The sequence below is a fragment of the Tripterygium wilfordii genome, chromosome 2, assembly GCF_013401445.1.
Source record: "Tripterygium wilfordii isolate XIE 37 chromosome 2, ASM1340144v1, whole genome shotgun sequence".
Taxonomy (NCBI): domain Eukaryota; kingdom Viridiplantae; phylum Streptophyta; class Magnoliopsida; order Celastrales; family Celastraceae; genus Tripterygium; species Tripterygium wilfordii.
The window spans coordinates 11,926,315-11,940,255 of NC_052233.1; the positions used below are offsets into that span (position 1 = coordinate 11,926,315).

The following is a 13,941-nucleotide window of genomic DNA, read 5'->3' on the forward strand; positions in this document are numbered from 1 at the left end:
TCTTTCTCGTATCAATCTTTGGACTTCACAGACTCTCACTTATGCGGGAAGGTTACAATTGATTCGCTCGGTTCTCTTTTCCATTCAGATTTATTGGTCCCCGATTTTTCTTCTGCCTATTAGCAGTGTGCGCCGTATTGAAAGCATCCTGGCCGCCTTTTTATGGAAGGGTTCTATGTTATTATTGGATGTCATTAGTCAACTTTGATGGCTGCCAACCTTCAACCTTGATGGCTGCCAACCTTCAACCTTGATGTCATTAGTCAACTTTGATGGCTGCCAACCTTCAACCTTGATGGCTGCCAACTTTGAATGTGTTCATTAGTCATTAATTGTGTTCACATATCATTAGTCAGTAACATAGCTAGAAGTGCGGAGATGCATATGATCTTGTTACTATATATACTAGGGTTGTAATTCCATAAATGTTAAGAATACAAAAACACTTATTCTTCCATATCTTCCTTTTCTTCATGGTATCAGAAGAGGTCTTTTTTATTCTTCGTTTTGTTTTCTAAATGGCCGAAATCACTCCAATCATGTCCGACTCAGGCAGTCCCTCGGCCTCTCTACCTTCAAATACTTTTGATGTTCATACAAACCAACGATTATGTTCGGTTTTGTTGAATGAGTTCAATTATCTTCCTTGGTCAAGATCTGTGCAGTTAGCTCTTGGTGGAAGATCAAAGCTTGAGTTTATTGACAAAAGTACTGTTGTTCCTGATGTCAATTCTTCACAGTATAAATCTTGGATTGCCCAAGATAAGATGGTGCAGACATGGCTACTTAATTCTATGGAATTACATGTTGCTGAAATTTTCAGTTATTATGAATCTTCTGCAGATTTATGGGATGCTGTTAAAGAGATGTATGGAAATCAAAATAACGCGGCACGAGTTTTTCAACTCAAAAGAGACATTGCATGTCTTCAACAGGAAGGTAAACCATTTATTCAATTTCTTGGTAGCATGAAAAGTATGTGGAATGAGTTGTCTGTTTATCGTCCACATACTACTGATTCTGCTGTCTTGCTAAAACGGGCTGAAGAGGATAAAATATTTCAGCTTTTGGCTAATCTTGCTCCTGATTACGAAGATCTCCGTAGTCATATACTTATGAATTCTGAGCTTCCTTCTCTAGGGAGTGTTTGTGCTACTATTCAACGGGAAGAAGTCCGAAGAAAGGTCATGAATTGTAACCTCAAAACTGAGGTATCTGAAGCCCGAGCATATATGTTCAATCATAAACGATCTGAAGAAAGAAGTTACAAGGGAAAGAGACCTGAGTTGAAGTGCAATCATTGTCATAATCTTGGTCATACAGTGGACCGATGTTGGGTACTTCATCCTGAATTGAAGCCTAAGTTTCCGAGAGAGAATATGCCTCAGAAACGGACTCAACCTTCGGGATATAAGGCTAATCATGTTACAACCATGGCTGGAGATGGATTGTCAAGGTTCTCCTCAAGTCCAATAACTCTTATTAATGAGTTTGCTTCTTATCTTCAAGCAAAGCAAGGTGAATCTGATAACAATGGGAAGTCAGCTGCCTTACTTGGTCAATTTGCTGGATTTCTATCTGAAGATAAAAATGGTGCAACTGATGACACATCAGGTATTTTGAAAGCTTTCTCAACTGCGCTGAATTTAAGTAATGTGCATGATTTTTGGGTCATAGATTCAGGTGCCACTGATCACATCACAAATAATCCTACAAATCTGTTTGAGTTTAAGTTCTTATCTCCACCTTCCCAAATATGTGTTGCTAATGGTAATACTGTATCTGTTGTTGGACAGGGAAAGGTAAACTTACTTTCTAAGCACATTGCATCACCAGCTTTGTGTGTTCCTTCTTTTCCTTTTCAACTTCTTTCGGTTGGCAAACTCGTAACTCAACTAAATTGTTGTGCTATTTTCTCTCCTCACAATGTTGTATTCCAGGATTTGGTCACCAAGAAGACGATTGGTGAGGGATTTTTCTTTCAAGGCTTATATTATCTTCTCAAAGATTTTCACAAGGGATTTCATGTAAATGCCTGTTTAGCTTCCAAGCACAAATTATGGCATCAACGTCTAGCACATCCCTCTGAGTCAATTTTGGCAAAGATTTTTCCAAATATTAATAAAAATTCAGTTGATTGTGACATTTGTCACTTGTCAAAATCTACACGATTATCATTTCCTTCTTCTAATTCTCGTTCAAATAAATTATTTGAATTGGTACTCCACAACAAAATGGTATTGCTGAAAGAAAAAATCGCGACTTGCTTGAGAAAACAAGATCTCTAATGTTTCAAATGAATGTTCCCAAACAATTTTGGTCCCAAGGTGTACTCACCGCTACTTATCTCATAAATCGCTTGCCTAGTAGAATTTTGAATTTCACTTCTCCATCTGAGTTGTTGACAGGAAAGCAGCCGAATTTATCTCATCTTAAAATCTTTGGGTGTACTTGTTATGTGCATATTCAAGCAATTCACCGTGACAAGTTAGATCCAAGGGCAGCCAAGTGTGTTTTCTTGGGATATTCATCTACAAAGAAGGGGTACAAGTGTTATGATCCCATCTCTAAAAAGCTCATTGTAACAAGGGATGTTAGGTTCGACGAAAACACTCCATATTATTCTCAGTCTCGTGGCAGTTCAAGTCAGGGGTAGTCAACTTTAATTCCACTACCAACTCTGGATATGTCTCATGATTGGTTATCTATTGTTCCACGGGTGGATTTTGTTGATCCACATGCAACATCTGACAGTGAACAAATATCCACTCCAACACCAGTTGTAGTAACTCCCACTGAGTCGGTTCTAGAGACTAATGTGGAAACTGACATGCAAAATTCTGATCTGTCTATTCGACGTAATCCTACTCGTGACCGACGACCACCATCAAAGCTTCAGGACTATGTGTCATACTCGGTAAGATGTTCGATATTTTTTATTGCAAGAAATACTTGCAACTCAATACCGACGGGTTTACCCCAATCGCAAGTGTACGTGCCTACTAACAGTATAATAGTGAATGGGGTCGAATCCACGAGGACTGTATTAATTACCAACTATAACTGCTAACAATAGTGTAAATAAATATCAGAGCTTCTAATATTAACTAGCAATAAAAATTTAACTAAATATCAATTGATGAAAAACTAGCTTGGGTTTGGCTTGCCAACTACCTCCACCTATGCACACAGATTAATATGCAATCACACAATTTAAAAGTCTAACAATGTCAATTGAAAGGCCTTGGTCCAGCTGCAGTCAATTAGATTTCCCTAAACAACGATCCTGACTTTGGTCCAGTTGCAAGATCTTTTCTTATCAAAGGAGTCTTGGTTGGTCTATCCTAAGAGTTTCCTAAGACAAGCATAAGCACTAGGAAATCGACAGTTGCACAATTTAGGATAATGGTCTATTACCCAATCAATTATGTCCTATGTTCCCAAAACTTGGATCTTACGCAAGTTCTTGTTACTTCGTCAAACACCGGGTCATGGTCAGCCGAATATGTTTAACTAACAATTCCTAAAATTATGATGTTGATCAGGCATGCATAAAAATAGGAAATAAGCAATCAATCCAGAGAACAAAGAATTAAACTTAGTCTGATTGTCAATCAAATCTGTGCACAAGGTTTATGGTAGAAGAATCACCAAACCCTAGCTAGAAAAGAGTTTAGCTACACATAATCATAATAAAAATCATAAAGATACTCATCAACAATGTTCAAATCAATGGAAGAGTAGAGATTTGCTGAAGAATTGATATGCCCAGCTTTGATGTTGCTTCTCCTCCTTCCTGCCGACACCCTCTCTTCAATATTTGGTCTTCGGCTGCGCAAAGTAAAGTCTTCCCGTTGTCTCAGCTTAACACTCTTTATATAGTCTTTAGCAAGCCCTAAACTGGCCCATCTATTCTTGCCACGTCAGCAACTCAATCACACAAGTCTTATTCCCGCGATCTGCGGCCGCACAGGTTGCGAACAGGTTACAAATTCTGTCCAGTAATGAATTTATTCTCCAGCAGTACCTGTTCATAAAAATACCAATATGGGCAGTATTTTGCACTAATCAACATAGAAAAATAATACTCAGCAGACATTCATTGCAAAAGGTCATGCAAATAATCACACCATCAGTCTCAAAAGCACTTCATAACAATTAAGCACAAGTATGCCAATTCTCTTCTCAAAACAATTTCAAAATTTTTTTTTTTTCAAAAATTTTCGACAAAAGCAAATTCCCTCTCCCCCAAACTCAGATTTGACATTGTCCTCAATGTTTAAAAAGAAAGAACAAAAAGAAAATTTACAATGACGAAACCAACTAACACAATTAAGTGAAGGAAAAGGAAGAGAGACTTAGCTGATTCAAGTTGTCAAAATTATGCTTCCCTTCCACATGGGTTACCTCCCATGAAGTGCTAAATTTATTGTCTTCAGCCGGACATAGTCTTGAACGCTGTCAGAGATCAGTTGAGTGGAGATATACCACTTCATCCACGGTACTTTGTACATTTTCCCAATAAGGCTTCACACGATGGCCATTAACCTTAAATGTGTGATCAGAATCATGATGTTTTAACTCTAAGGCACCATGAGGGAACACAGCTTGTATCACATATGGCCCATGCCACTTTGATTTGAGTTTCCCCGGAAAAAGTTTCAAGCGAGAGTTATACACCAGCACCTTCTGTCCTACAGAAAAAGTCTTTCGTACAAGCTTCTTGTCATGGTACTGCTTGGCACGCTCCTTGTATAACTTAACATTGTCATAAGCTTCATACCGTAATTCTTCAAGCTCGTTTAGTTGCAAGCGACGCCTATCTCCAGCTGCCTTCATGTCAAAATTTAGCTTTTTAATAGCCCAATAAGCTCGATGCTCTAATTCAACTGGCAAGTGACACTCTTTCCCATAAACCAACCGGAATGGAGACATCCCAATGGGTGTTTTGTATGCAGTCCGGTAGGCCCACAAAGCATCAGTCAAACGAAGAGACCAATCTTTTCTGTTTGGATTCACCGTCTTCTCAAGAATGGCCTTGATCTCTCTATTGCTTATCTCCACTTGCCCACTCGTCTGAGGATGATATGGGGTTCCCACACGGTGAGTGATCCCATATTTCTTCATTAAGGCCGAACATGCATAATTATTGAAGTGACTTCCACCATCACTAATGATAGCTCGTGGCATCCCAAAACGAGAGAAAATATTGTCCTGCAAAAACTTCACAACCACTCGATGATCATTAGTTCTTGAAGGGACTGCCTCGACCCATTTGGACACATAATCAACACCAACTAAAATATATTCAAAGCCAAAAGAGTTAGGAAAAGGACCCATGAAGTCAATTCCCCATACATCAAAAAGTTCAATGACTTGAATATTTGTTAAAGGCATTTGATCTCTGGCAGCTATGTTACCGGTCCTTTGGCATCTGTCACAAGTCTTACAAAAAATCCAAGCATCTTTAAAAATAGTAGGCCAATAAAAACCAGCTTGAAATACCTTAATTGCAGTCTTTTTAGGCCCAAAGTGGCCTCCACATGCATAAGCATGACAATGAGTCAAGATCTCTTGTTGTTCACATTGTACTACACATCTACGAATAATTTGATCCGGGCATATCTTGAAAAGGTAAGGATCATCCCATATGTAATCTCTAGCCCGTGAAATTATCCGCTTCCTTTCCTGATAAGACAAATCAGTAGGAAAAGAATTAGTAACAAGATAATTCACAATGTCGGCATACCATGGCAGTGTGTTTATGGACAGGAGCTGTTCATCCGGGAAAGAGTCACCCAAAGGAAGTTCTTCATGTTCATTGTCAGGTAGCATCCGAGAAAGATGATCAGCCACTACATTTTCGCTTCCCTTTTTATCTTTAATCTCCAAGTCGAACTCCTGCAAAAGTAGAACCCAACGTATTAGCAATGGCTTTGCATCTTTTTTTGTCATTAAATACCTCAACGCAGCATGGTCTGTATACACAATAACTCGCGAGCCAATGAGGTAAGATCTGAATTTTTCCAATGCAAAAATCACTGCCAATAATTCTTTTTCCGTTGTTGAATAATTCAGCTGAGCATCATTCATGGTGCGCGAGGCATAATAAATGGCATAGGGTGTCTTATTTTTCCGCTGCCCCAGAACAGCCCCCAAGGAGTAATCGCTTGCATCGCACATTAACTCAAATGGCAACTCCCAATCAGGTACTTGCATAATAGGAGCTGAGGTGAGTGCTTCCTTTAATTTGTCAAAAGCTGTTCTGCACTCATTTGTCCATACAAAATCAGCATCCTTTGTCAGCAATACACGCAAAGGTTGGGAAATCTTGGAAAAGTCTTTAATAAATCTCCGGTAGAATCCCGCATGACCAAGAAAACTCCGCACACCTTTTACTGTTGTAGGATGGGGCAGCTTTGAAATGACTTCGATTTTCGCCTTGTCCACTTCAATGCCACGGCTGGAAATCAAATGACCCAACACAATTCCCTCTTGCACCATGAAGTGACATTTTTCCCAATTCAAAACGAGGTTGGTTTCTTCACACCTCTCTAAAACTAGCCGCAAATGCTCAAGACATTCATCAAAATCAGTTCCAAATACACTAAAATCATCCATGAAAACTTCAATAAACTTCTCTACCATGTCAGAGAAAATACTCATCATACATCTTTGGAATGTAGCTGGTGCGTTGCATAACCCAAACGGCATCCTTCGGTATGCAAAAGTGCCATATGGACATGTGAACGTAGTCTTCTCTTGGTCCTCAGGTGCTATGGCAATCTGATTGTATCCACTATAGCCGTCAAGAAAGCAATAATGACTATGCCCAGCTAGTCTCTCCAACATCTGATCAATGAATGGTAGCGGAAAGTGGTCTTTTCGAGTTTCATTGTTCAACTTCCTATAATCAATACACACTCTCCATCCCGTGGTCATTCGTGTAGGTATCAATTCATTATTTGCATTCTTCACTACAGTAATGCCACTTTTCTTCGGTACTACATGAATTGGACTAACCCACTTACTGTCTGAAATCGGATAAATTACCCCCACATCAAGTAGCTTTAGAACTTCAGCTTTGACAACCTCCTTCATATGTGGGTTCAACCTCCTTTGTGCCTCTCGGGTAGGCTTTGCATTATTTTCCAGAAAAATCTGATGCATACATCTTGACGGGCTGATCCCTTTTATGTCCGCAATGGTCCAACCAAGAGCTGTTTTGTGCTGTCTCAAAATTCGGATCAACTTTGCCTCCTCCCCCAAACTCAGATTTGCAGCCACTATCACGGGTAAAGTGTTATGTTCACCCAAGTAGATGTATTTCAAGTGACTTGGCAGCTGCTTCAGCTCCAACTTGGGTGCTTTAACTGTGGAAGGAACAAGAGATGCATTAGTAGGCGTCAGTTGCTCAAATGGAGGAGTATTCTTACCACCATAAGGCCGGTCCAACTGGAATGCTTGGATGGCCTCCTCTATACGGTCATCCTCGAGCTCTCCTTCCAAACTTGTCTTCTCGTTCAAACCATATGCCACCACTGCTTCGATTGGATCCACTCTAGTAACCTGAAAAACCTCACTCACAAGATCATGTGTAGTGTCAACATTAAAACAATCACTATGATCATCATGAGATTTAAGAGCATCAAACACACGAAATTTCAATTCTTTGTCATTTACTTGCATAGTTACTGTCCCCTTTCTCACATTAATATTCATGTCAGCGGTAACCATAAAAGGTCGTCCAAGTATGATAGGCAAAGATGCTGATCTAGGACTATCCTCCATATCCAACACAACAAAATCAGCAGGCAAGATCAAGTCATTTACAGTCACCAGAACATCCTCTAAAATTCCCTTGGGTCTTTTGACACTACGGTCAGCTAGTTGCAGTGTTATAGAAGTCTCTTGAAGCTCTCCTAACCCAAGTTTTTCATAAACAGAGTAAGGTAACAAATTAATGCTGACCCCTAGGTCCAGCAATGCCTTTTCAAAAAATTGATTTCCCACTTTACATGGTATGGTAAAATTACCAGGATCTTTAAGCTTTGGCGGGAGTTTATTTAACAGCACAGCACTAACTTCTTCTTTCAAAGCAATTTTTTCATGTGCAGCAAATTTTCTCTTTTGAGTACAACATTCTTTAAGAAATTTAGCATAAGATGGAATTTGTTTAATAGCATCAAGCAATGGAATATTAATTTCAACCTTACGCAAATTCTCAAAAATATCTATTGCCTTAGAATCAGTTTTCTTTTTGGCAAACCTTTGCGGGAAAGGTGGAGGATCTCTTTCCCATTCTTGTATCGCCACTGGTGCAGTTTTGCGGCCCGTTTGTACCCTGTCTGTAGCTTTACTGCAGTTTGTAGACTCTGTTTGCAGTTGCTCTGTCTTGTTGATTTGCTTGCCACTTCTGAGAGTAGTGACAGCTTTCAATTGTTCTAGTTGCCCAGCTGGGTTATTCAAGGGCTGTGAAGGTAATTCTCCCTTCTTTCTTTCACTCATCTCCTTAGCCATTTGTCCCACTTGGGTCTCCAACTTTTGAATGGCTTGAGTTGTTTGCTGCATAAATTGCATCATCGTGGTCTCCAAGTCACTCCTCCTTGATGTTTGCTGTGCAGGAGCTGTTGTTTCAGCAGAATTCTGTTCATTCCTCCATGAGAAATTTGGGTGATTTCGCCATGGGTGAGATTGATTTCTCATGTTGAAATTTCCTTGCCCCAAGTAATTGGCTTGTTCTTGGACAGGCTTCAGTCACGTGGTCATTATTTGAACAAATAGCACACACAATAACTGGTTTTGCTGGCACCGAAGTTTTCATATTCATTCCCTTCATGGCTTCAACAATCATGTCAATTTTTCGATTGATATTTCCCATCTCAGCTTGTACCATAGTGTCGGCACTTACTTCGTACATGCCTTGCTTCCTTGTTGAGCTTCTACCCCGTGTAGAAAATTGTTGAGAATCTTCACTCAATTCTTCGAATAGCTCCATCGCTTCCTCACTACTTTTTCGCATCAACACTCCATTACAAGCTGAATCAACCTTCATCCTATTAATCTCATTCAACCCTTCATAGAAGTGCAACACAACATCATCCTTATGTAGATTATGAGTTGGGCAACGAGTTAGGCGGCTCTTGAAATCTTTCCAAGCCTCATAGAATAAATCACCATCTTTTTGCTGAAAATTTTGAATTTCTCGCACCAGCTGCTTGGTTCTATGAGCTGAAAAAATTCCCTTAAGAACTTAGTTGCCATCTGCTCCCATGTGCCAATAGTACCTGCTGCAATAGAGTTGTACCACATCTTGGCTCCTCCTCTAAGAGTGAAGGGGAAGAGTACCAGTTTCAGATTATCAGTAGACATCCCTGTCATGTGTTGAGTTCGACAAAGATCGGTAAAATCCTTCAGATGTTGATGTGGATCTTCATCAAATCGCCCCTCATAATGTGGTACAGAGTTCAGCAATTGAGGTGATAAGCTGATATTAGCTGCTCCTGTAGGTTGATATGTAATACATGATGGCTGGGCAATGTTCTGCGGGATATATCTGTTCATCATGGGTATACGCACATTACCCTCAACATTCCCAGCACCACTAGCAATTTGAATTGCCCGATTAAGTGGATCTTCAGCCATGCTTCTCTTAAGAGACAATTTTGTATCTGCACACGACTTTTTTTTTTTTTTTTTTTTGAGGTAAGTTTCAGTAGTAAAAAGAAACTAAAGAAATAAATAAATACACACTATTGCCTTAAGAAACAACCGATAATAAACTTAACAGTCCCCGGCAACGGCGCCAAAAACTTGTTCGATATTTTTTATTGCAAGAAATACTTGCAACTCAATACCGACGGGTTTATCCCAATCGCAAGTGTACGTGCCTACTGACAGTATAATAGTGAATGGGGTCGAATCCACGAGGACTGTATTAATTACCAACTATAACTGCTAACAATAGTGTAAATAAATATCAGAGCTTCTAATATTAACTAGCAATAAAAATTTAACTAAATATCAATTGATGAAAAACTAGCTTGGGTTTGGCTTGCCAACTACCTCCACCTATGCACACAGATTAATATGCAATCACACAATTTAAAAGTCTAACAATGTCAATTGAAAGGCCTTGGTCCAGCTGCAGTCAATTAGATTTCCCTAAACAACGATCCTGACTTTGGTCCAGTTGCAAGATCTTTTCTTATCAAAGGAGTCTTGGTTGGTCTATCCTAAGAGTTTCCTAAGACAAGCATAAGCACTAGGAAATCGACAGTTGCACAATTTAGGATAATGGTCTATTACCCAATCAATTATGTCCTATGTTCCCAAAACTTGGATCTTACGCAAGTTCTTGTTACTTCGTCAAACACCGGGTCATGGTCAGCCGAATATGTTTAACTAACAATTCCTAAAATTATGATGTTGATCAGGCATGCATAAAAATAGGAAATAAGCAATCAATCCAGAGAACAAAGAATTAAACTTAGTCTGATTGTCAATCAAATCTGTGCACAAGGTTTATGATAGAAGAATCACCAAACCCTAGCTAGAAAAGAGTTTAGCTACACATAATCATAATAAAAATCATAAAGATACTCATCAACAATGTTCAAATCAATGGAAGAGTAGAGATTTGCTGAAGAATTGATATGCCCAGCTTTGATGTTGCTTCTCCTCCTTCCTGCCGACACCCTCTCTTCAATATTTTGTCTTCGGCTGCGCAAAGTAAAGTCTTCCCGTTGTCTCAGCTTAACACTCTTTATATAGTCTTTAGCAAGCCCTAAACTGGCCCATCTATTCTTGCCACGTCAGCAACTCAATCACACAAGTCTGATTCCCGCGATCTGCGGCCGCACAGGTTGCGAACAGGTTACAAATTCTGTCCAGTAATGAATTTATTCTCCAGCAGTACCTGTTCATAAAAATACCAATATGGGCAGTATTTTGCACTAATCAACATAGAAAAATAATACTTTTAAGCCCATAAAACTAGGTGTATTTTACACCTAACATAAGACACCCAGTCACTAATGTTCTTGGCTATCATAAACTGTCCTCTTCTCATGCAGCCTATCTTAGCAACATCCTTGACAAAACTGAACCTCAAAGCTTTTCTGAAGCTAATCAAAAAGAGGTTTGGCAAAAGGCTATGCAAGAGGAGCTTCAGGCTCTAGCTGATAATCATACTTGGAGTGTTGTTCAACTTCCAAAGGATAAGAAAGCTGTCGGCAGTCGTTGGGTATACAAAACCAAATTCAAATCCGATGGTTCTATTGAAAGGCATAAGGCAAGATTGGTTGCACAAGGCTTTACCCAAACTTATGGAGTCGACTACACGGAGACTTTTGCGCCGGTGGCAAAAATGACAACTGTTCGTACTTTGCTATCGATTGCTATAAATCATGGCTGGTCTTTATCTCAAATGGACGTGAAAAACACATTCTTACATGGCAATCTCCTCGAGGAAGTTTATATGAAACTACCGGCGGGTCACCCTCAAAGCAGTAATCCACAATTGGTTTGTAAGCTTCATAAATCCATCTATGGATTGAAACAGTCACCCCGTGCCTGGTATGCCAAGTTGAGTATGGTACTTGAGGAACTTGAGTTCAAAAGGAGTAACGCTGATCACTCTTTGTTTGTTCTCATCAAGAATCGGGTACGATTAGTAGTTTTAATTTATGTCGATGACCTTATTATTACTGGTGATAATATTGCAGCCATCTCCAATATTAAAAAGGTTCTTCATCAAAAGTTTGCCATTAAAGATCTTGGGGTCCTTAAATATTTTTTGAGAATCGAAATGGCTACATCTCACAAAGGTCTTGTTTTGAATCAAAGAAAGTATGTGTTAGATTTGTTGTGTGAAGTTGACATGCTCGATTGCAAGCCTGCAAATACACCGTTGGACAGTAAACTAAACTTGGCTGTAGATGGTGAATCTCTTCGGTCGCCTCAAATTTATCAAAGGTTGGTAGGTAAGCTTATTTACCTTACCATTACTCGACCCGATATTAGTCATGCAGTCAGTATTGTGAGTCAATTTATGCACTCTCCAACCATTGTTCATATGGGAATTGTTAAACGAATTCTTAGATATTTGAAGGGGTCTATTGGTCGTGGTCTACTTATGAAGAACAATGGTCATACACAAATAATCGGCTACATCGACGCTGATTGGGCCGGCAACTCTCTTGATCGTAAATCCACTACTGGCTATTGTATATTTGTTGGTGGCAATCTTGTTTCGTGGAAGAGTAAAAAACAGCTCGTGGTTGCTCGTTCTAGCGCTGAAGCCGAATATCGTGCAATGGCTTCCACTGCTTCTGAACTTATCTGGCTAAAGGCATTGTTGGTCGATCTTGGTTTTCTTCATCCTCAACCAATGACTCTCTGCTGCGATAATCAAGCCGCCATGCATATTGCCTCCAATCCAGTATTTCATGAGAGAACCAAACATATTGAAGTCGATTGTCATTACGTTCGTGAAAAAGTTCAGTCTCAGTTAATTTCTACCAAATATACTCGAAGTCAAGACCAACTTGCGGACATGTTCACTAAGGCTCTTAGGGTTTAGGGTTTAGGGTTTAGGGTTTAGGATTTAGGGTTTTAGGGTTTAGGGTTTAGGGTTTAGGGTTTAGGGTTTAGGGTTAAAAAATCACTCTAAAATTGACAACCCTAATTCATTAATTTGGCAAAATAAATAATTTTGGCGACCACTAAAATTGATTTTTAGGGTTTTAAATGTCATTTCTTATAAATTGAGATATCCCTCATTTCAATTACTTCGTCGATCTCTCTCTCTGTGACGGCACGAGAGATTAGTTGAAGGTTGAAACTTGAAAGGTCTCTTCTTTTATGGTAATCTTTTGTCAAATCCAGAGGTAGTGACAAAAGGGATCTTAGGGTTTAGGGTTTAGGGTTTAGGGTTTTAGGGTTTAGGGTTTAGGGTTTAGGGTTTTAGGTTTAGGGTTTAGGGTTTTAGGGTTTAGGGTTTAGGGTTTAGGGTTTAGGGTTTAGGGTTTAGGGTTTAGGTTTAGGGTTTAGGGTTTAGGGTTTAGGTTTAGGGTTTAGGGTTTAGGGTTTAGGGTTTAGGGTTTTAGGGTTTAGGGTTTAGGGTTTAGGGTTTAGGGTTTAGGTTTAGGGTTTAGGGTTTAGGGTTTACGGTTTAGGTTTAGGGTTTAGGGTTTAGGGTTTAAGGTTTAGGGTTTAGGGTTTTAGGGTTTAGGTTTAGGGTTTAGGGTTTAGGGTATAGGGTTTAGGGTTTAGGGTTTAGGGTTTTAGGGTTTAGGGTTTAGGGTTTAGGGTTTTAGGGTTTTAGGGTTTTAGGGTTTAGGGTTTTAGGGTTTAGGGTTTAGGGTTTGGGGTTTAGGGTTTTAGGGTTTAGGGTTTTAGGGTTTAGGGTTTTAGGGTTTAGGGTTTAGGGTTTTAGGGTTTAGGGTTTAGGGTTTTAGGGTTTTTAGGGTTTTAGGGTTTAGGGTTTAGGGTTTTAGGTTTTTAGGGTTTTAGGGTTTAGGGTTTAGGGTTTTAGGGTTTTAGGGTTTAGGGTTTTAGGGTTTTAGGGTTTAGGGTTTTAGGGTTTAGGGTTTAGGGTTTAGGGTTTTAGGGTTTTAGGGTTTAGGGTTTTAGGGTTTTAGGGTTTTAGGGTTTTAGGGTTTTAGGGTTTTAGGGTTTTAGGGTTTTTAGGGTTTAGGGTTTAAGGTTTTAGGGTTTTAGGGTTTTAGGGTTTAGGGTTTTAGGGTTTTAGGGTTTTAGGGTTTTTAGGGTTTTAGGGTTTTAGGGTTTTAGGGTTTAGGGTTTAGGGTTTAGGGTTTTAGGGTTTTAGGGTTTTAGGGTTTAGGGTTTAGGGTTTTAGGGTTTAGGGTTTAGGGTTTAGGGTTTAGGGTTTAGGGTTTTAGGGTTTTAGGGTTTTAGGGTTTAGGGTTTAGGGTTTTA

General features: G+C 39.5%; 1 protein-coding gene across 1 annotated transcript; it reads left to right on the forward strand.

Annotated features, from left to right (window-relative positions):
* Positions 1–745: 745 nt before the first annotated feature.
* LOC119980869 lies at positions 746–2,217 on the forward strand. Its single transcript, XM_038823692.1, has 2 exons — positions 746–1,614; positions 1,941–2,217. Exons 1-2 carry the CDS (start codon positions 768–770, stop codon positions 1,967–1,969), a joined length of 876 nt encoding a protein of 291 aa, XP_038679620.1. The 5' UTR covers positions 746–767; the 3' UTR covers positions 1,970–2,217.
* Positions 2,218–13,941: the final 11,724 nt, after the last annotated feature.